Here is a 24135-nt window from a genome sequence, read left to right as displayed (position 1 = left end):
ATTAAAATATTAGTTGATAATGTTTAACTTAAAATTTTAAGTTAAATATTTTGACTTATCAAAATAAGTGATATGTGGCTTAATTGAATAATTTAAGTGTTAATTAAAAACCATTATCAAACACACTTAAACTAAATAAGTGTTTAATCTAATAATTAAGTGATTTTTATTGTTATCAAATAGGGCTTAACTTTTGGTAGGATTTCTTCTTTTATAATATGAGCCATTCATCCATAATTTGTTGAAGGGACTTCATCGTCTTTCTCAAATCATATATGATTTCATGTAAGATATGTTAGAAAAGGAACATGGTTACAGAAAAACCTTGAAAGCGAGTTCGGCAGACCGAGGTGCAATCTGAAATCCGATCGCTCCTCAAGGTTAACACAAAGACCTTCGGATTTGTGCACTCAAAGTCGAAAGTAATGGAACAGCAAGAGTGATATTAATTGCCTAGAAAATTGCGAAGAGAAGAGATGAAAAAACTGTGTTTTGCAAAGTTGAAACTAAATATATATATATAAGGTTGGAAAATTATGAACGTTAGAACAGGAGAAAAATCAGGTTCCGTTTTTTACTAATAATTTGTTGAAGAAAACTTCAAAGGAGTAAAACGGATATTGTGAAGAAAATTCGGGTTCAGCTGGGGCGAGCGTCACGCGAACGAACGAGCGTGCGCGTGTGGTATATTTGCCAAAACTCACTAAACAATTTAAAAGCTTGTGAGGCCCAACTCTTTATATACTTTTTCAAACATTGGTAAGTTTCCCATGTGGGATAGAAAAAGAGCCCTTAAAAGCAAAGTCTCTAATGACAAATATACCCCCACCAATAAAAGCTATTTTCTTCAAAACAAAGCCATTTTCTCACGAGATAATCATTCGTCTTAAGGGGCAATATTCATGGTGTTGTGCAATTTCTATGACTGAAGCAACTTGCTTGTGTTAACAAACGCATTCTTTGCATCTTGCGACCCGGAAATTTTTTCGTTCTTCATTTAATCCCTTTATCATTGATGGCATCGTTTCAGAATCCCACCGAACATGTCAAAATTGTTTCTTGCCTTTTTTAAGGAAACACGAGTGTGTCAAGTTTTACGGAAACTTACAAAAGTAAATGAATTGATTTTATAACAGATGATAGTGAAAGCTTAAAATGAAGAAAATAACTAAGTTCGTAATTGATACCATAAAGGGAGTGACTTAATTAAACGAAACAATAATGAATCAAATAGACTTCGAATTGAAACTAAAATTAAAAGCTTACAAACTTAGGAATTGAAATTGCAAGACTGAAATTGAAAAAGAAATTGTAAATCAAATGATTGAAAACGAAAAAGTGAAATTAGCAGGGATTTGAGATTGAATTATCCATGATTTTTGGTTGAATTTGGTTGGGTTTTGTTGCAGGCCCTTCTCTATAACACTTCTCATTTATAATTGACATGGATATTTTTCGGTCTCAATTCCCGTATTTCAATCAGAATTGCTTTGTCATCATTTAAATGTGTCAACTACTCTAAGTAACTTTGTTCACTTTCTCCAACATAATATCACGTTAAGCTCTTATTTTAGACATTCTTCAACTGCTCTCTCTGTAACTTCTCACATCCAGATTTCTCTCCAAATTTCTTTGTTGCTCTCAATTTTCACATAAGATATTTAACCAATTTAGTTAATCAATTAACTAATTACAATTAATTAACCAAATTAGAATTAATTTGCCTAAAAATTAATTAATTACACATTAATTAAATTTAGCTAACTTAATTAATTAAATCAGATTATATAATTAATTGCGAAATAGATCTTAATTAATTATAGAAGAAACAACTCCATTCTATTCTTAAAAAAATCTCTCATTTCCTTTTTTCTCATCACATCAAGAGTGACACCACCTTTTTTCGGGAATTTTTGGTGTCGTCACTTGATATGACAATCCTTTTAATACCTTATAATCGCACATTAACTAGAATTTTACCGTTTAGGAAAATTTGTATGTACTAGTTTGAGTTTGAATTTGTTTTTAGTTTGAACTCTCTTTTTCTTAAGAAAGAAAGAAAAAACTCTTTTGAGCATTTACATTTTAAGCTTATTGTATTAAGAATAAACAAGACATTGTAGGAATATGTTTCATCAAGTAAAGAATTATCAACAATAAACATTAAATTTAGCCTTACTATATACCAAATTCATCATTTAAACTCACTTTTTTTTTCATTCTAAGTGGATTTAAAACCTGTGGAATAAAGGAAAAAAACTAACTCCTAATCATATAAGGCAGGCTCGCATCACTAATATCAGCAGAAAGTAAATTTTGAATGCCTACCGGAAGTATATCACACTCTCGATTTCCCTTCCGGTAAGTATGCATAATCTGAACCATCCAATCCTAAGCATAGAAGTCGTGACATCTATTTGATCCAATGATAACAATTTATATATGAACTTTCTTCGTTAACCCAACACATTGAAACTCAATCAATGACCTTGCTGATCCCTAATCAAATCACTAGCCGCTGCTTTACTAGTACCGTAAGAACTCACTTTCACTCACCCTTGATCCACGATATTCCAAAAAATGGACATTTCCCATCTCCAACTTTATAGAAATTCTCAAAAGGATTAATAATTATATATAAATTCTTTACATATTATAGTATTCATTTTTATATTTTAACAAATCTAATTACAAAAAGATAACCAAAATAAAATTATAACAAAATTTAGAAAATGTGTATTTTATTTTATGTAAATTTTACTTTTAATTAATATTTAAAATAAAAAAATAAAATCCTTACAGGAATCTCCACGGAACAGAAATAATAAAAAAAATCCCGATTTATATACGGGAACGGAGACAAAAAAAAAATCCAAAATATCCGGGCACAAAGACAGGGGAATCATTCCCCCTAAAAGTACTAAAAACAAGGGAACTGATTGTCCATCATTTAAACTAGTCATATCAGTCATTGCTTTCATTAAAAGCTGGAAAGTGGGGACGATTGAAGCTAGACATCACAACCAGGTTAGCATCCCGAGACAAACAACTGAACCCCGAACCCAATTCATCAAAAGAGAATAAAAAGATAACAAAACAAAAGAAAGAACAAGTCATATGAGATTTTTTGTTTCCATTATTGATCTTTTCATGAAACTAGCAACTCAAGTTACAACATTTTGATAGTTCATAAGATTGATTCCCTTGTACCAATAGATATTTAAAAGACAAAAATAAAACTACAAATTGAAGGAACTGAATCAACTGCTATCATCCACAGCTTGATTGTTTGCAAACATTGTATCCCTTCTTTTAGGAAAACCTGTAGATTCCATAGCAGATCCTCTATATTTTAGCTCAGAACTTGTTCTGTAATTAGGATCTGCGGCAGGCGGCCTGGAGTTTGTTTCGTTAGAGCTCGGCCTAAACGATCCGGTTGCTCCGCCTGGATATCTAGTAGGAGAGGCATATCTCCTAGATGTACCTCTCAACCCACCAGCCCTTAAATCCATCATATCATCTCTTCTCGCAGAAGGATCCGGAAATGCTCGGTCTCGATCTCTATCGACAGAGTTTGATCCTAAGGGAGGTCCGGTTGAACCGGATGTCGTCGAGCTAAACGGATCATCTGGCCCCCAAGATGTAAGTGCTTCCTTCTTCTTAGCAAAGAATTGCCAAGCTCCAAATAAAAAGAGTATAAAGAACATCACAGGGCTTGTCCATAGCATTGTATTGAATTCTCCTTTATAAACAGGGAGATTAGACCGGTACATTCCCACGTACCCGTTTCCTAGACCGAGAACCACGAGTTTTTCGCGGTCACTAGCTATTAAGGGTATCACCCTGTTCTTCTCGGTCGATGAATCCACCGATTGGTAATTCAGAAACGCTGATCTGATCTCATCCAAACCGGTTGAGAACATAAGCCGCAGTCCACCAACTCTAACATAATGTTGACTCGAGACATTCAAGGCGAACACCTTCTCTTCGTTGATTACAAGCAAGTAACCCTTGATGGCTTGCAGCGCAACAGGTTCTTCGAGGTCGAACTTTCTCTTCGACCTCACCCTGCATTTGAAGTTCATTATGTCTCCCAACAAAAGCACATGAATCAAATCACTGTCGGATGTAAATCCGAATGCTTTAGACCGTTCTGTAGCATCGAAAGCATAACTCCGAACAAGAGAATGATTCAACCCTTCGCACTCCGATTCCCTGATTTTCATGTTCTTTAAATCAATTGACCCTGCACCAGTCTCAGTCAAAAACAAAAGCCTTTGCTTCAAAAACGCAACAGGTCTACTCTTCGGTACAGCAGAGCCATGAAGCGTACCGTTCTCTCTGAAAACCCGAATCTTCCCAATCAAATCAGATGACAAAATATACCTAGACCTCCCAACATGATGAACTTCCAAAGTAGTTATAGCTACACCATCATCATCCTTCTGCATAAACTTACCTACATTTTCCATCGACAATGAACCCCATTCCTCCCCGTTCGGCCTATCATAAACCTTGTGCATCAACACCACACCATTCTGATGCCCTGTTACCACAATGCTCTCATTCTTATACACTGAAAAATAAGATATCATTGAAGTAACAGGCGAATCACAGACGGTATAATACTGAGTTAAAACATCCCCATTTCGCGAAATCACATGAATTCGGCCCCGATCATCCCCAACAGCAATATACTTACTAAGACCTTCATAATCTCGAAAGGGTAAAACATTGATACAAGTAGCATCAGAATCTAATTTAACAGCAGACACAAATTGAAACCTCTCTGACCAAAATGGACTATATTTCGTAACGGAAACAGTTCTTCCTCTATCCCCATCTTGATTCTCACTTTCAATCGTCTCTTCCTGGACTTTAACAACCGATCTTTTACTCTCGAATTTCACCTGATTAACCCTATCTTCTTCCCGAGTTACTAGAGGTTTCACTAGAGTCGCTGAATCAGACAATTTCGCTTCTAATTTCGCAACTACTTCACTCAAGTTTCTCACTAATTCCTCAAGTTTATGTAACAAAACTTCTTGGGGGTTTGAATCAGATTTAATTTCAATCTCAGTTCCATGGCAAGGCAAGTCCGGATTAACTGAGGATGAACTAGAGTAGTTTAAAGAGATTGAAGATAAAATGAAAAGGGAATAGAGAAAAGAGATCAAGGACTTGCCTTTGGTGGAATTCGCCATTGATGAAGCTTGAGTTAGAGTGTTATTTTAAAATTCCATATACAATTTGGAGTGGGAATCATGAAATTGCAGATCTTTGGGTCCTGCGATTTGGATCTTTGGTGAAAGGAAGAGGGATTTTGGATCAGACAAATAAAGATGAGTTCTTTATGAGTTTTTTGACTTGGGGTCTTACTTTGGTAATGTTAGGGTAAGAAACTTATTTAGGACAAATCTTTGAAAATTCTCGCTCAGGGAACCATATCTAATGACTAATGTATCCGATAAGGTAACGATCGTCTCAGGTCGCTTTCATCGTATCTATATCCACTCTGGTGATAAAATTTTGGGATATGTATAGTCTGGAGTAATTTTACTTCAACGTCTCCAATCTCTAACATTCGTAAGTTTGGTCTATTTAAAAAATAATTCATCAAATTATTTCTCGATCGTGAATCTTGTTTTCTACACTTTTTGTGTGCGTTATTTTATCACTAATTAGTAACAGATCACAAACATACGATTAGACGTGAAATTAAAAAATATATATTTTTAAATATACTATATTTTATACAAGTTGGACAAAAAAAATTAAATATTTCACTGAATTTAAAAATATTAATCTTCAATTCTATTATTGAAATTTTTTTAAACCAACTGCTATGTAATTGGTGCATAATAAGGAACAAAATATGTGTGTTTTATAATAATGATGTTTGAAATTGACCAAACTTATCAACGTTAGGAGTAAAATTATTCTTGGCTATCAACGTTAAGGGTAAATTGCACCATTTTAGTTTTAGACGTTATGAGTAAAATTGCTCCTAGATATAAAGGTTATGAGTATTTGTCTACCTTATCACCAAATTTTGGTAAAAAGTCTACTGGACGCTGATCTTTTATTTGGACACATTAAGTCCACAATTTTTTTTTTTAATCTCATTAAGCTTTTACTTACCAAATTAGTTAGTTGTGAACATATAATTCAGTTAAAAAATCGTTATTCATTTTATATGTGTTTCAAATTATATTTTTACAGTTTAAATTAATATTTTTACAGTTTTCCTATAGCTACATTACACGTATCAAAAACCGTTTTCAAACTGTGAAAATTACAAATTTCAAATGCACGTGAAATGAATAACACTCTGCTAACCGAGTCTTATGTTCAAAGCTGTTTTTTTAGTCATTAATGGCTTAATGTGACTAAAAATAAAAGATCAATTTAGGCTATGTTTGATAACAACAAAAATTACTTAAATTAATAGATTAAGCACCTATTTAGTTTAAGTGTGTTTGATAATGTTTTTTATTAACTACTTAAATTATTCAATTAAGCTACATATCACTTATTTTGTTAAGTCAAAATATTTAACTTAAAATTTTAAGTTAAACATTATGAACTAATATTTTAATATTCAGCACTTATTTTTAATATTTATCACACTTATATCATTTAATAATTTCAGCACCTATAATATTCAACACTTAAAATTCAGTGCTTATTTTTTCAGCACTTAATTTTCAGTTTTATCAAACGACATCTTAATGTATCTAAATAAAAGATCAATAATGTAATGAACCCAAAATGAAAAATCAAGGGCATTATGATGTTTTTTACCCTCATCTATTATTTGGATTGAATCGGACTCCTTATACACGGTAAACATGCTCAAATCAAAGTCAACTTTGGTGCCTTGGTCGGTTCGGCAATCTTGGCTCCGTTGTCTGGATCAATGCTCTAGGATGCAAATATGCGTTACTCATATTTATAGAGAGGGAAACAGAGTTGCTGATGCCCTGGCTTGTCACCGTGTCTCTTCTGCAGATATCACTTGGTGGCCTTCTGCTCCCGCGTTCTGCCACTCGTTGATCTCTGATGATTTGTGTAAGTAACATTAGCCATGCTCGTTTTGTTTGATGCTTTGTTTTTATTCTCCTTCCCCCCTCTTTTGTTTCTCTCTGACACTATTTTTTCCTTTTTTTTTAATAATATATTCGGGTTTTTCAGTCCTTATATCGGGGTGCCAGCATAGTTGGGATGTCGATTTCAAGTGGCTGAATCGTCCCAATCTTTAAAAAAAAAATTGAAAATTTCACCAATTTTGATAGATCAATGGGCAAATATTAGCAAATAATATGTAAGGGGTAAAGATTAACATTTTAAATAAATCAGAGGGTAAATATTACCGAATAACATGTGATGAAAAATACCAACATTTTGAATAGATCAAGATATTAACAATGTTTTAAGCCCAACTAATTATATTGATTACAATCATATAGACAGTCATACAACATGATATGAACCCATCATGAATTTAATGGGTTGAAGTTTTACTAAACATGTATTGAATCAGTTTAGGTTGAATAAGCAATTTTTTAGATTGGGTTACTGTTGATCCGTGAACTAAAAATGACATGAATATATAACATTATTACTCATTCTATTTTTTATAAGTCAGTATATGATACTCCTGCAGATTTACAGATGATAATAACATTGCATGTTCTTAAATACCTAAAGAGCATAACTTATTTGGATTTTTCCTATCCTTATGAAAATAGCTTCAATTTAACAAGTTAATGTGATTCTGATTGGGGGTAGATGCAAGGTAACAAGAAAATCTATTACATGATACTGTATGTGCTTGGAAAGGTACTCATCTCTTGGAAATCCAGAAAGTAGTCAACTATCAGTCATTCTTCAACAAAAGTTGAATATAGGATCATGGTTACAACGGTGTGTGTGCTCAAATGGTTGAGCTATCTCCTTAAGGAATTCCAAATGGCAGTTGTTCTTCATATCCCAATGCATTGTGACAATCAATCGGTCGTATTTTTCATGAACAAAAAAGCATATTGACATTGATCGTCATGAAGAACAATATGTAGTTGGTTTCATTCATACCCTTTATATGAGTACGAAGTCTCAATTAGGTGATTCTTCTAATTAAGTCTATCGCATATGCTCCATAAATCCATCTCGTGTCGCGCAAGTTTGGAATGCTTAACTTCTTCTCAATCTTGAGGGAGAAGTGTTAAAGATTGTTTTCATTTTCATCCATTTTCAGTTAGTTTCATGTGACTTTTCTTGTTAATTATTTTAAGCGAGAAAGTTGCTAGTCTTATTGCTAACGTAGCAACTCACACTTTCAGTGTGAAGTTGCATCGGATTTGAACATAAATACCATGTACCGCTCCTTTTTTTTAATTCAATAAGATTTTACATCTTTTTCATCTATCTTAACTTCTAACATTTCTATAAAATTTATCAATCCGTAAACATGATAAAAAACTGACACTCATCCAATTAAATTAACACAAATATAACATAATTTTTAAAATTAAATTAAGTTTGACTCATTTAATAATAAGTTAAATAATTAATCCGGGTAATTAGTGGGCATCTTAGTATCTTAATATCTAGTGCTAGATACTACTAATATTCTATGCTAAACCAAACAAAAATGTTCTTCTTTTTCCCACCAGACCTCTTTATGGAATCAACTTTCTTACAATTGGATCTCATTTCTTCTCTTTTTAATTTATTATGCATCAGCTTCAACCAACTCTAATTGTTGTAATTATATTCATTTTTATATTATTAATCAGGAAGAAAAAGTTCTACATTGACTTTGGCTTTACTTTCTGAAATCAAATACTTGCCGATCTAAATATCCAAGGATAGATACTAAAATAGTTTTAATTTTTGTTAGAAGAGCTAATTTAACTTTAGCATATTTTTTTAATTTTAGTTTCAACATTTAATAAATAATACGATGGAAAACATCACTAACAGAAATTGACACATCATTCATAGTTAGTACTCTTTTCATACTTAGATACACCATAATCCACTTGGTAAGAAAAACTCAAAAAAAAATGTGATTTCTTTGATTCCAACGACATTTCTTCAGAAATGTGATCTCCATTTGTCAATTTAAAATTCCCAAATCATAATCAACCCCTCTATTCTCATCTTTTTCCATTTTTGAAGTAGAGATGAAAATCGTGTTTTTCACAGAGTTTTGGAATTAAAGAAATCATACGTTTTGTATGTGTGTTATTTTATTGTGCCATGTCACATGGATAGGTATTGTGTTATGCCACGATGTAATTATATATATATAACCAATAAAAACGGTCTTAGATGTTACCTGCAAACATCCTAAGCTCTATAGTCTTTCTAATTTCTACTGTTGGTTAAACTCTTAGAAATTTCCATTTAACATCACAATTTCATCTTATATATTGCAATTTTGATTGTTTATCATCATTATTTAGATAAACAAAAACCCTCATTATTCTTTCCCTATAACCGAATTAAACAAATATAAATCACATTTCCAATTATAAACAAAACAAATGTTATGTCACATACAAAGATAAAATCGGCCACTCTCAATATCCGTTCTGCTAATTCTGAACTCACTGTGTAATTATAGTTGATCAAAAACTCTATTATCAAATTGAAAGCTCAGAACATTAAAAACAAAAATAGAATAATTTACAAAAGTTGATTAGAAAATTAGAGATAATTTCAGGGCAGTGGAGGGGCGGAGTCCGCTGAACCACCCCTCCTAGAGGTTTTCTGACAGGTCGGAGGGTCAGTGGACCCTCTCCAGTTCTGCCTCTGAGGACGTATGGCATTTTGGTGTGTTAAAATCCTAGGCTGTTCTTATAAATAATCCAGGTTCTTTCTTGATAGGAGGATACTGCCCCAATTTAAAAGCAGAATATATGGCTTCAACTTGGCCAGCCATGTTACCACCGGTACGCTGACTAGATTTTATCGACGGGCACCTTAATATCTCGTGCAGCGAAGGGCCGGAGACCCTTTCTGCCTTGTTTTGTGTGCTTTGAGAACTAGACTTAACTTGAGAGTTACTGAACTTGGCTGATGCAGCTTTCTTAGGTCTGTTTTCCCTCTGTACCTGCAACTTAAAGAGTAAGCATAATCAACATCACTCTAGCCAAATAAGCAATCTTTAAGATAATATGATACCGGCAAACACGACACGAAATCAACACTAATTTGATTGTATGGACACAAATTAATATCTTGAAACTGGTATTCAGTTGGAACATTTTTTAGTTTAGAGAAAGCTTACCGTATCTGAAGAATCCTCAGCCGTTAACATTGCACTCCTGCTGTTGCTGTCATCTCTTTCAAAGACAAAAGAACGAACTTTGCTTGAACCATGCTTCTGAAGTGATGGCAATGAGTTTCTAGACCCTCGGCTTAAGAAAGATAACTGCAAGAAATCACAATCAAGGTTGCAGTTAAATTGACTAGGTAGAACTTAGCCTCAATTGTGTGTGGTTATGTTATTGTATCTTTCATGTGATTGACAGCATTAACACATTAAGTTCCATGATAAACAATGATTTTATGATATATATATATGTATGAATCTATTTGTGTTTTAAGTTGCTGAAGCTGCAATTAAAAGATTATAAAGAGGCTTAAGTGAACAGAGATTCACGCATCTACCCGTTGTGAATAAGGTATAATTTAGATCCAACTAATGGCACAGCGAACTAAACTACATTTCTCATTAACTACTTTGCCACTCATGCATAGAGTTGTAATCGAGCCGAGCTTTGACGTGTTCATGCTCAAAAATGGACAAGCTCATGCTCGACATTCTATTCGAGTTGGGGTCACTAACAAAATTATATGGTTATGAATTGCTCGTTTATTTATTCACGAGCTTTGCTCATAAACTAGTTATTATTGTTCATAAAATTTGCTCACGAACAGCTTATTAATTATGTTCATAATCTTAGTAGTTTTAAAAACTACAAAACTACGTAGTTTTAAATTTCCTTTTTATAGAAATACTATTATTAATGAGCATATTCATGAACATTATAATCAAGTTTGTCCATAAGTTTGTTTACGAACGTATAATTGTTGCGAGCTTTCGAGCCGAGTTTCGGTATGCTAAGACTCTGTTTGTTTACAATTGAGTCTCCATGTCGTACTCAAACTTGATTAGTTTATAAATCGACCAAAACAAAGTCCTACTTATGCACCAAGTTGGCTCTTTTCATTAGACATGACCATTAATTGATATCCATGTATTGTTGACATAACAGAGATAACACTAAGCTAGAGATAAAAAGAATTATGTGACATGCACGTGTTGGAAATCAACACAAGTGATCTACTTTTCATGATCATTAACACATGAAAGTCACTTGATTGTCAAATCTGACAAAAGGAGCTAGGAAACATGATTTACTTTGTTGTTAGTTGGACCTGAAATTGCACAATCCATGTGATATTAGGCTAAACATCGAATGGTTTTACAAGTTTGGTTTTAATCTGTTATTCCCCAATAATCATGTAGCTAGAACTGTCCCTTGTCCCTAAAATAAAATTATACAAAATTATATATAATTGTAAAAGTAAGCAGACTCTCATTTTTGAGTCTTTAAGTAGCAGATTAATTGACACGCTTCTACATGTTTACATCAAAAAGTGGAATGAACTCAAGAATAGTACTATACCTTTGATGATGCGCTCCTATTTCCTCCTAATGACAGTGTATTAGAGTAGGCTGCAAAAGAAAATTAACCAGAATAACCCATAAAAGTCATAAAATACTAAAAAACTGTTGCATTTAGAGGGCAATAAATGCAACATGTTTACTGTTTAGAGTCGGAACGGAGATGAAATATGAAAAAGATCATTGATCATACATGCTATTTTGGCCTTCCTCCTAGCATCTGGTGCACCATTTAACTTCTTTATCAAGCCAAAGATATCTTTGGAGCTTTGATCCTCTGCCGGTGACAAGAATGTAGACTTCTCTTCCTGTTCGCAATTATAAATTTTAGCCAAGTTCTAATCTAAACCGTGTACAAATTTTGAAATGAAACTACAATACCGTTAGATATAATAGCATTAAGATGAGATTCCAAGGACATATCTACTGATCTGATAAAAACTCACAGGTTTATGAGAGAGATGCCGCTTAAACAAAGTATTATCAGTTTCCTCATCATCAGAGGAAACATACACATCATCTTTATCTGTGAACATCAAAGGAATCATTTCTTTTGCTTTCTTTAAGTTCATTCGAACAATATTTCTTGGAGCAAGGCCTTCTGCCAGATCATTATCAAACTCTTCTCCGCTCTCTTCATCTTCTCTCTCTTCACTCTCTTCATCTTCTTGCTCTTCCATGAAGGCCGTTTCTTTCTGTTTAGAACCGCATTTTAGTCTCTGCAGAAGGTTTTCTGTTCCAGCAGCATCCTGCTGCTCAAGCCACTTCTGGTGAAGCTGATTGCGCTTCTCATTATCAACAGGCTTTTCTTCACATGCAGTTGCTATCATATCATTAAGCTCCTCAGAGTCCATAATATCATCCTCGTCTTCTTCATTATCTTGGAAACGAGCACGATCATCATCACTATCATCTTCTTCCTCGGCTTCATCATCAACAAAAGCTTTGACAGGATCGCCTTTTCGAGATGAAGTTAACCCAGCTGAACCATGTCGGAGGGGATCAATGTTCTCGTCATTATACTTTTCATCATCAGAGCTACATAAAAACAACAATGAATTTCACACTTGCAAAGGCTAAAAAATAATCATCCGCATACCTAAGACAACAATAGATATTTGCTCCTTTCGTACATAATATTCATTATGAGTCAAAAACAGTGAGGATTGCACAAGCATGGAGAAAATTTGAATTTAGAACTAGAAGAGTTTGAACAGCTAAGAAATGAGTGAAAAGACCCGAACCATTATCTGCACGAAAGTATTGCAATTGAAATCCTAAAGGTAGAGTTTACATAATGGAACATGAAGGTATGATGAACTGGAAAAATTATGCATAAAGAACTTACAGGTCATCAGGAAGAGCAGAATCAAACTTTAAATTCATTGCTGTTAATGAAGGAGCCAGAAAATCTTCCAAGGGACTGCTAGGAATCTCATCTTTAGAATCACTTGCTGGGGAATCAAAAATAAGATCCTACAACATGAATCATGAATTGTATTTGTTAACTGATTATAACCTATTGATGAGTGACAAGCACTTAAGGTGTGAAAAAATACCTGAGTATCCTCAACAGGAGCTCGAAATGTTTGTTTTAAATCATCAGCCGTAACCTGAAATTTAAAAGATATAATTGTTACATCTCTTTAATGTTTACCCACCGCCTAGCTATCATATTTGAAGGATCGAATCATCATAAAATCTGAAATGAAGTGATTGACTAAAAAAGTTCCTCTACTCAAAACCTGCAAATTCGGCATAAAAGGAAATGTAGATAGTGATATGATATCACAGATGCAAGCACTCGATATCTCTCGAGAAAATTGATTAAATGATTTAGGAAGCTACATCAAAGGATTCATGATCGTATACATAAATTATGACACTAATGGATGCATAATTTCATATATCCATGTACAATAAGGTTACCAATAAAATTGGTAATATGTGATGTACACATTCATAGTAGAAAAGTGACACCTTTGAACTCACCATCCTAAGAATCTCAATTTCATGACTTCCATTTAAAGTCTCTTTAGATCCTTGCATATCCTGAGCTTCCTCTACATCAACAGGGATTGAAGTTAATTCTTCAATATCTTTATTTGCATCCTTATGAGCTTCTCTTGGAATAATATCATTGTCATCGTTATATGAATTTTCAGTCATATTGACCAATCTACAACACATAAAAAAGTGTAAATTTCCTTAATATGAATACCACAATTAACACAATAAAAAGAAATAGAGCAACTCTTACTTTTTTGAAAGCTCCTGTTTCCTTTGCCGGATCTTCTCCAGAACAGAAGATACAGACTTTTGAACAAAAGGGACAGGTTTAAATGATGCCTCTCTAGTTTCTACCGAGAGAAAGAGCAACAATGTCAAAAATGTAAATGTGGATCCAATAAGTAATTAAAATCCATCATAATCAAGCTCCAGAGAATAAAAAACATTCTGTACCTCTCAACAATCTCTGAGATTCAGCACGGAGTTCCTTAAGTCGTTCTCGTCTTTCCTGTTTGATAATAAAAAAAATTATAAATCAACAGAATATATTCATAAACACATTGAATTAACAAAGACGCGAGAATAAGGTTACCTTTTCTCTCATCCTTTTCGTGGGAACATCTGAGTTTAGATTCTCATTCTCATCATAATCATCATTGGCATTCTTAACCTTCCTCTTCTTCCGTTTCTTTTCTCCATTTTCTTCAAATCCGTCTAAACTTCTCGGTTTCTTCTTTGACCCCCCATTCTTCCTCAAATCTTCACTTTCCTCCTCCACTTCTGTATCCAATTTATCTTCGCCTTTCCCATCAAATTCCTCATTGGAAGAATCAAATCTCAAATGCCTCTTAGGAGCAGGCTCAACTTCTTCAAATCCGTCTAAATTTCTCAGCTTCTTATCTGACCCCTCATTCGTCCTCAAATCTTCACTCTCCTCCTCCACTTCTGTATCCAGTTTATCTTCTCCTTTCCCATCAAATTCCTCATTGAAAGAATCAAATCCCAAATGTCTCTTAGCACCAGGCCCAATTTCTTCAAGTCCGTCTAAACTTCTCCACTTCTGCTCCGACCCTTCATTCGTCCTCAAATCTTCAGTTTCCTCCTCCACTTCTGTATCCAATTTATCTTCGCCTTTCCCATCAAATTCCTCACTGAAAGAATCAAAATCCAAATGTCTCTTGGTACCAGGCCGAACCTTCTCAGTTTCAAAATCAGCATCCAACTTAAACCCTTGCTCAAAAACCTCCAACTGAGACCCGGATCTCAGACCTAATAGCTCGAAATCTTCCGTATTCGTTTCCCCTCTATCTAGGGCTTCACTTCCAGATGAATTGACCTCATGAGCGGAAGGGACAACATCATATGATGGGCTGGGAAGATCTTTAGAGGCCTTTTTTGCTGCTTTTCTTAGACGTTTGAACTTCCTTTCAGGGAGTGGAGATGGCTGATTTTCGGATTCGGAAAATGGCAGTTCTCCGTCGCTATCCATTTCTCGAGAGATAAACTAGGGTTCTGGGATCAGTTTTTTTGGTTTTGGATTGTGATATTTTATTTTACAGATAGAGAACAAGTATGAGATCGGATTTGCGCGCCAAATGTTTAAAATTATTGGGGAAATGGCGCAATACATCTGAAATTTTCGTTCCCCTGTTTATTTATTGGGAAAATTACACAGAAATTCATATTTTAAAAACTATTTACAATTATGAAAATCGCTTTTATTTTATCATTATATATGATTTTAAATTTTAAAATATCAGAATATCATAATTTTATTTTTAAATTTTCAGTTATTCAGTTGCAGAAAATAAAAATAGTTTTAAAAAAACCACCAAATATAACATTTAAATAAATTTGTTTGACATTTAAATAAATTTGTTTAAGGGTCTGACACAGTTATAAATAATTTGTTAATTATGATCATTGTGTAATTTACCCTTATTTATTTTGGTGGAGACTAGACATGTCCATGGGCCGGGTTCGGGCCGGGCCTGACGGGCTTTTGTATAAAAGTGCTCGTCCCAAACCCAGCTCAGCCCAGCCCAGTATTAATTTAGGCGGGCTCGGGTCGGACTGGACTCGGACCTAAAAATCAAATCCCAAACCCAACCCATATAAGCCCACCTAATGATGATTCCCATAGGGGTCATGGGTTGTTAATAATGGACTTGTTCACTACATAGTATAGAGAGAGAATATAAAAATAATCTATGTGATTCTGAACATTTTCAAATATTGTTCAAAACTTGATTGACATGTTGAAGTTACTTCTATGAACAAATACAATAATAAAAAATAATAATAATAATAATATGTAAAAATACTCGTAACGTTTATTGTCAGAAATAATTTTATTATTAACGTCTAAAATTACACTTTTTTTTGAAAGGAAGTACTCATTTATTCAAACAGAATTATCAGATAACACATTACAGAGAAAATGAGGAGGGATAATTTCTCAATCCTCACGATTAGACAAAGAACACGCCGCCCGTGCAAGGACGTGGGCAACTGTATTCGCTGAACGCTTAATAAAACGAATAGAGACACAATCTATTTCTAGAAGTAAGCACCGGCAATCCTCGATAACCAAGTCAAGTACTGACGAAACAGGGCATGGTGAATGTATAGCATTAACCAATAGCTGCGAATCCGACTTAATGTATAGCATTAACCAATAGTTGTGAATGTATAGCATTAACCAAAGCAATTTTATAATTAATGTTGGCAAGTTTGATCAATTTCAGATATCATTATAAAATGCATAAATTTTGTTCCATATTCTACACCAATTGCACGTCTATTGATTCTAAAAAAATATTATATTTTTTGTGATTTAATAATAAAACTGAAGATTAATATTTTAAATTCGGCGAAATATTAGAATTTTTTTGTCCAACTCGTACAAAATACAGTATGTATTTTTCATGTTTAATTATATGTTTGTGATATGTTACTATTGAGTGGTAAAATGACATACATGTGAAGTGTATATGACAAAATTAATGACTGAGAAGACAATTTGATGAATCTTTTTTTCAAATTGACCCAACTTGTCAATGTTGTTGAAACACCTTTCCACATGATTTTGATTTGACAAAATTATTTAAGTTAATCCCATGATTAAGACAATTAAATTTAAGTGCTTTGATTTAATTGTACTAATGTGGTTGTTCAATGTTGGGTATATTAATTAACGAGAACATAAACCAAAAGTAAGACAGAACGAAGTCAGCATAAGTCACAGAAGCTGAGTGAAATACAAACTCAGCATTATAAAAGGAAAGTCCTTTTCAAATTAACGCTTGAAGGCAAAGCCGACCGAAGAAGCTGAGTAGAACGTAACTCAGCCTCGTCAGAAGATATCTTAAAGGCAAAGCCAAATGATCAAGCTGAGTATTTGTCAGGACAGCGCCAATGATCCGTTGACTAAAAGACAAACGCCTGACACAGATCTGCAACAACTCAGAAGCCTCAGAAATCCACCTAGAGACCTTTTTGAGACGCATGGATCAACTGGCGTTTGGCAAGAGGACAAAACTGGCGCTAGAAGACGAACCTGGCGCAAGAAGATAAAACTGGCAAGCCTGACGCCTGCTGAATTCAAACGACAGGATTGGCCTGCAAATTCTGAATGCTGACCAATGAATGATGAAAGAGGACCGTTTGAATTCAACGGATATGTCCGAATTCAAATCATTGAAGCTTTAGACTTTGCTATAAAAGGACAAGTTCATCACTTGGATCCTTTGCTGAATTACAAAAGAGAAAAGACAAGCAAGATCTTCACTAAGTTAAAAGATCCAAAAGAGAAGTTGTCTGATTAAGAAAAAGCAAGTTCTTACACCAAATTTCAATCTTTGTGTAAAAGTCTAGAGTGAATTTGTATTCATCTAAAGTGTTCTTCGGTTAGAGAGAACAATCTTGTATCAATTATAAAGGTTAGAAGAGTGGTGTTGAGTACTCGGTTTCAGTACTCAGTGGTAGAGAAAATCTGAGTGTTCGGTTATAGCGCTCAGTAGGATTGAGTAGACGAATAGAGGACGGTACTCTTGCATACTCAATTGCTTTGTAAACGGTTTGTGCTCTACCTTTAAAGAGCTCAGTAGTGGATTGAAAAAGCCCGGAAGGACTTTGGGGACTGGACGTAGGCGGTGAGGCCGAACTAGGATAAGACTGCTGAGTAATCTCTAACCCTTTATCTTTATATATATATGTATGTGTTGCTTGCTTAAATTACTCAATATATAATTTGTATAAGCCGACGCTGAGTAATCAGAGTGCTAAGTTGGAAGCTGACCTAAAGCGTTATTTCCCAACTCGCAAATTGAAACAGCTCTAGTCAGTGTCTGATTAAAGCTGTCTCACACATCACTCAGCCTTGCTGACCTAACGCTGATTTAAATTATCAAACATTTAATTAAGTCAATATTATTAAGCGAAAAAGGTTATATTAGTTCCTAACCCCCCCCCCCCCCTCTTGGAATTAATCATATTAAGTTACACGGGACCAACAAGTGGTATCAGAGCCCAGTAGCTCACTATTCAAGATAAAACTATCTTGAGCTGATCCCTGTAAATGGCTGAGAACAGCACTCGTTTCCTTCCAGGAAATCAAACAACACAGATACTCCTTGGGGGATTATCGATTAGTCGGCCTCCTCTGTTTTTCGGATCAAACTATACATTTTGGAAAAACAGAATGAAAAACTTCATTCAGGAAACAAACATGAGTGCATGGCTGGCTATAGTCCAGGCTCGTTTGTTCCTTATGAAATTATTGACGAAGTAAAGTCTGTCAAGAGTGAGTCTAAGTGGTCAAAGGATGACCTTAAAAAATTGCAAAATAATGCTTCGGCTATCAACATGCTTCACTGTGCGTTAGATGCTGCAGAGTACAACAAAATTTCAGGTTGTGAGTCAGCACAAGAAATCTGGAAGAAGCTGGAGGTGACCTATGAAGGTACAAGCAAGGTCAAGGATTCCAAGGTGAATCAACACATGAGATTATACGAGTTGTTTGAGATGAACGAAAATGAAGACATCTCTGAGATGAACTCAAGGTTCACCAACATCATAAATGAGCTTAAGAGACTCGGCAAGAACTTCACAGAAGAAGAACAGGTGAAGAAAATCTTGAGAAGTCTCCCCAAGAGCTGGCAAGCTAAGAAGACGGTTGTGGAAGAAGCTCAGGACCTGACCACGTACAAATATGATGAGCTGATTGGATCTCTGCTGACCCACGAGATCTCCATGAAGAATTTTGAGGCTAAAGAAAAGTCTGAGGACAAGAAGCAAAAATCTCTTGTCATGAAAGCTGACTCAACGGAAGCTGACTCATTAGATAATGAGGTGATGGCCATGTTCACCAGAAAGATGAAGAAGTTGTTTAGAAAGAACGACAAGAACAGCAAAAGGCCATTCAAAAGAAACGATAAATATAAAGCTGAGTCCAGCGACAGCAGATACAAGAAGGACAGCTCGAAGCCTGTCACTTGCTTTGAATCCCATCAAACTGGGCACATTAAATCAAGCTGTCCCACTCTGAAGAAAGAGAAGAAAGGTAGTAGAAAAGCAATGGTGGCAACATGGAGTGATAGTGATGAGTCAACCTCATCAGAAGCTGATGCCACGGAGTCAGCAAACATATATTTCATGGCTGACGAATCTGCTGACCACTGCCATCCTGAGCAAGCTGACCTCTCAGATGGATCTGACTAAGAGGAACACTCCAATGAGGTAACATCTCTTCTTTTGCTCAGAAATGAAATGGTTAACGCCCTGAGTGATCTCTATACACTGACCAAAAAGTGCAATAAGAAAATACGAGCACTCAGCAGGCGATGTGATGAGATTGAAGAGGTAAAACTCAGTGACCTCCGACATCTGCTCCAAGACAACACTAGGCAAGATGAAAATCTAAAAATCATGGATCACTTTGTCTCGGAAGTCCAATCAGATTCTAAGAAGCTGAGAAAGGACATCACATCTATACAGAACCAACTGAGTATCTCAGCTAAGAAAAGGTTCTATCCAAATGCTGAGTATCAAGGTACTGGTCAGCATAGACAGTACACTCAGCAGAACAGTCAGTGTGACTGTTGTGGAAAGAGAGGACACACTATAAATATGTGTTGGTATGCTCAGCACCATCGTGCTGACCAAAAGAGGAAATACCCTCAAAGGGTAGTTTTTTTGTGACTATTGTGGTAAAGATGGCCACACCATAAACGTATGTCATCACAAAATAAAATATGATGCTTCACCTGTTCATGCTAACCAACGAGGACCCAAAAAGAATTGGGTACCTAAAGATGACTAGTTTAAATTGCAGGTGAGCCTGAGGTGCGCGGAGAAGTCAAAGCTATGGTACATTGACAGCGCATGCTCAAGGCATATGACTGGTGATGAAACTCAGTTCATCACACTTGTGCATAAACGAGGTGGAAATGTTAGTTTTGGAGACAACAAAAAGGGTAAGATAGTAGGATCAGGTACTATCGGAGGAAATCCTACTATTGAGTCAGTCTCCCTAGTCAGGGGTCTCAAATATAACCTATTGAGTGTTGCTCAGCTGTGTGATAGCGGTAGAAAGGTTGTATTTGATGCCACTGAGTGTCGGATACTCGAGGGAAAAACAAATGATTTGATTTTAACTGCCCCTCGTGTTGATAATGTTTTCATGCTGAGTTTAGAAAAGAAGTTTTCGAAAAATATATGCTTAGTGTCAAAGGAAGATAATTCCTAGCTATGGCATAGGAGACTTGGTCATGTAAGCATGGACCTCCTTGCCAAATTAGCAAGAAAGCAATTAGTTGAGGGTTTACCCAAACTTAGATTTGAGAAAGATCAATAATGCAATGCTTGTCAGCAAGGTAAACAAACTAAAAAGTCTTTTCAAAGTAAAAATATAGTCTCAACCAAGCGTCCATTGGAATTACTACACTTGGATCTTTTTGGACCAGTCCAGCCGCTGAGCTTGGGTGGTAAGAGATTTTCCTTGGTCATTGTAGATGATTTCACTCGGTATACTTAGGTCACCTTGCTGAGTAGCAAGGATGAAGCTTTTAAGATGTTCTCAACACTGATTAGAAAACTTGAAAATGACAAAGACCTAAAACTAGCTCACATCCGAAGTGATAATGGCGGAGAATTCAAAAACCAACAGTTTGATGAATTCTGTGAAGTCAGCGGCATTGACCATAATTTTTCTGCTCCTAGAACTCCTCAACAAAATGGGGTAGTTGAAAGGAAGAACAGAACCTTAGTTGAAATAGCCAGGACAATGCTGAGTGAGAATAGGCTGCCAAAGTATTTATGGGGTGAAGCTGTCAACACAGCTTGTTATATACTCAATAGGGCTTTAGTTAGACCTATACTTAAGGAAACCCCCTATGAACTTTGGAAAGGACGAAAACCCAACATTGGATATTTTCGTGCCTTTGGTTGTAAATGTTTTATACTCAATACGAAAGACAACCTGGCTAAGTATGACTCTAAAGCTGATGAAGCGATCTTTCTAGGGTACTCAACTAACAGCAAAGCATATAGGGTGTTCAATAAACGAACTCAGGTAGTAGAAGAGTCTGTACATATTGAGTTCGATGAAACTGACCCTGCAGGAAAGATAAGTCAGCCTATCGAAGATGACACATGCTCAGCTTCCGCTGACCAAAATGGAGCCGCTGAGTCATTACCACATGGGCTGACCAAATGTAAAAATGAACCTGAAATTACCTTTGCTGACCAATCTAAAACTGCAGAGATTGTTGAAACACTTGCTCCTGAAAACTCAACACTGCCCAAAGAGATCAAAATTCCAAGAGGACATTCAGAAAAGTCAATTCTTGATGCTGTTGAGAACACCCTGATGACCAGAAATCAACTCAGGAGATATCTCAGCAATGTTGCGTTCGTCTCAGTCCATGAACCAAAGAACTTCACCAAAGCTGAGCACGACGAATTCTGGATCAATGCGATGCAGGAAGAGCTTGATCAATTCAAGAGAAATGAGATATGGGATTTAGTGCCAAAATCTAGGAATCAAAAGACCATAGGAACAAAGTGGGTTTTTCGAAATAAGCTGGATGAACAAGGTAATATAGTCAGGAACAAAGCCAGACTCGTAGCTCAAGGCTACAGTCAGCAGGAAGGCATTGACTATGGTGAGACCTTTGCACCCGTAGCTAGGTTAGAAGCTATAAGAATATTGTGTGCATATGCTAGCTTCATGAACTTTAAACTGTTCCAAATGGATGTTAAAATTGCATTTCTTAATGGAGTTATAAACGAAGAGGTCTATGTTAGTCAGCCTCCAGGGTTTGAAGATCCAAAATTTCTAAACCATGTTTATAAACTCAAAAAGGCCATGTACGGCCTGAAACAAGCACCGCATGCTTGGTACGAAAGGTTGACTAGTTTCCTGCTGACCAGGAACTATGTCAAAGGTAAAGCTGACACAACCTTATTCATTAAGAAAAAGGGTAAAGATACCCTGTTGGCACAAATATACGTAGATGATATTATCTTTGGTGCTACTAACGAATCTATGTGCAAGGAGTTTAGCAAACAGATGCAAACTGAGTTTGAGATGTCAATGATGGGAGAACTCAACTTCTTCCTCGGACTTCAAATTAAACAAGGAAAGAATGGCATCTTCATTAGTCAGACCAAGTATGCCAAAGAAATATTGAAGAAATTTGATATGGAAGAATGTAAGCCCATATCTACCCCAATGGGTACTGACACTGTGCTTTGTGCTGATGAGAAATGTAAGTTAGTAGACAGCAAGTTATATCGAGGTATGATTGACTCTCTACTCTATCTAACTGCTAGTAGGCCAGAAATTCAGTACTCAGTACGTTACTGTGCGAGATATCAAGCTGACCCCAAGGAATCTCACTATATAGCTGTGAAAATAATTTTTAGATATTTGTAGAGCTCAGTAAATGCAGGTTTATGGTATCCAGACACAAATGACTTCACACTCATTGGATACACTGATGCTGACTATGGACAAGACAAGCTGGAGCGTAAAAGCACTTCAGGAGGATGTCACTTCCTTGGAAGCTGTCTAGTGTCTTGGTTCAGCAAGAAGCAGCCGTAGTTGCCCTGTCAACCACTGAAGCTGAGTACATTGCGGCTGGAAGCTGTGTGACACAAGTCCTATGGATTAAGCAACAGCTGGAGGATTATGGAGTACAAACAAAAACAATCAAAGTCAAATGCGACAACAAGAGTGTCATTGACTTATCCAAAAATCCAATCCAACACAGCAGGATGAAGCATGTCAGCATTAGGCATCACTTCATCAGAGACCATGTACTCAAGGGTGAGATCAAGCTGACCTATGTTCTAACAGATGAACAGCTTGCAGATATCTTCATGAAGCCCTTGGCTCATGAGCAGTTTAACATACTAAGGGAAGCTATCGGTATGTCTAATCCTCTTCAATAAATTTTCTGTGCTAAATGAATGTTGAGTGATTATAATATGTCGAGTGATAATTGCTTAAATGAGTAACTATCGCATGCTAAGCTAATATGAATGATATAAAATCACCTTATGCTGAGTAGACATGCATATTGTGTGATGACTATGTGCTGAGTTACTAAGCATGCTAAAATCCCTTATACGCAAAACTGAGCACTTAGAACTTCAAAACGTTTAGTATTCTAGACACTGAGTAAAGCCACTTGCACAATTAATGCTAGCACGCGCATTTAAGTAGCCACCTAGGATGACGTAAGCGTAATAATTAGAGAACCATGCGCCGAATGTGTCATAAATGCCAGAGATAACGGTCGATTGATCAACTCGAGGACAAACCGCCATTCCGACCTATCAGGTTAACTCAAAATGACTATAAATAGTGGACGATTTCCCACTAATTTCTCTTTACACTTGAAATATTTGGCATTCGATTTCTCTCTCTCTAATTTCCCAAAAATCCTCTGCATTTCTCAAATTCTAAAGAACACCATGTCTAGCGATTCTCAGAACAATTCCGGCCAAGAATACGACGACAATCGCTCCGATCTGAACCCTCCGTCTCCTGCTGAGCAGGAATATCAAGAGACTTCCATTGAGTCTCAAGCACACGGTCAACATGACCAATCTACTCCTAAGGTCAGCATGCCTTGTAAAAACCCTAAAGCTGACCAAGCAACTCCATCGAAAAAGAAGAAGGAGAAAACTCAGGAAAGGACGTTCTCCCCAGTCTTCAAGAACGTCAAAAATCTTAAAGTCTTCCGTTCCCGCTGGTTCTCCAAAGGGTTCGTTGAAGCTGGGAAACCTTTTTGCGAGTGGATTTCCAAGAATGGCTGGTCCGAGCCCTTCTCTCTCCCCGGTACCACTTACCCGCAGTTGGTAAGAGAATTTTACGCAAATATAAGGGTTGCCGACGATGATGTTGACCAGTTAGT

General features: G+C 35.8%; 2 protein-coding genes across 3 annotated transcripts; both read right to left on the bottom strand.

Moving 5' to 3' along the window:
* Nucleotides 1-3116: 3116 nt before the first annotated feature.
* Nucleotides 3117-5427, bottom strand: LOC136235730 (uncharacterized membrane protein At1g75140). The gene has a single exon (XM_066025636.1). It carries the CDS (start codon nt 5202-5204, stop codon nt 3261-3263), a length of 1944 nt encoding a protein of 647 aa, XP_065881708.1. The 5' UTR covers nt 5205-5427; the 3' UTR covers nt 3117-3260.
* A 4150-nt stretch (nt 5428-9577) lies between these two features.
* Nucleotides 9578-15346, bottom strand: LOC136201494 (uncharacterized). 2 transcript variants are annotated; one of them, XM_065992171.1, is made up of 11 exons: nt 14304-15346; nt 14165-14219; nt 13962-14061; nt 13694-13880; nt 13261-13314; nt 13050-13177; nt 12148-12739; nt 11895-12009; nt 11703-11752; nt 10298-10441; nt 9578-10126 (listed from the first exon to the last, which is right to left on the bottom strand). In XM_065992171.1, exons 1-11 carry the CDS (start codon nt 15198-15200, stop codon nt 9854-9856), a joined length of 2595 nt encoding a protein of 864 aa, XP_065848243.1. In that variant the 5' UTR covers nt 15201-15346; the 3' UTR covers nt 9578-9853. The 2 variants fall into 2 exon arrangements, with proteins under 2 accessions (XP_065848243.1, XP_065848244.1); XM_065992172.1 differs by having other exon boundaries at nt 9578-10120.
* Between the last annotated feature and the right edge of the window lie 8789 nt (nt 15347-24135).

Source organism: Euphorbia lathyris, chromosome 7, assembly GCF_963576675.1.
Source record: "Euphorbia lathyris chromosome 7, ddEupLath1.1, whole genome shotgun sequence".
In the NCBI taxonomy this organism is placed as follows: domain Eukaryota; kingdom Viridiplantae; phylum Streptophyta; class Magnoliopsida; order Malpighiales; family Euphorbiaceae; genus Euphorbia; species Euphorbia lathyris.
The sequence above is the reverse complement of the archived record's forward strand: the minus strand, read 5'-3'. Positions and strand labels throughout refer to the sequence as shown.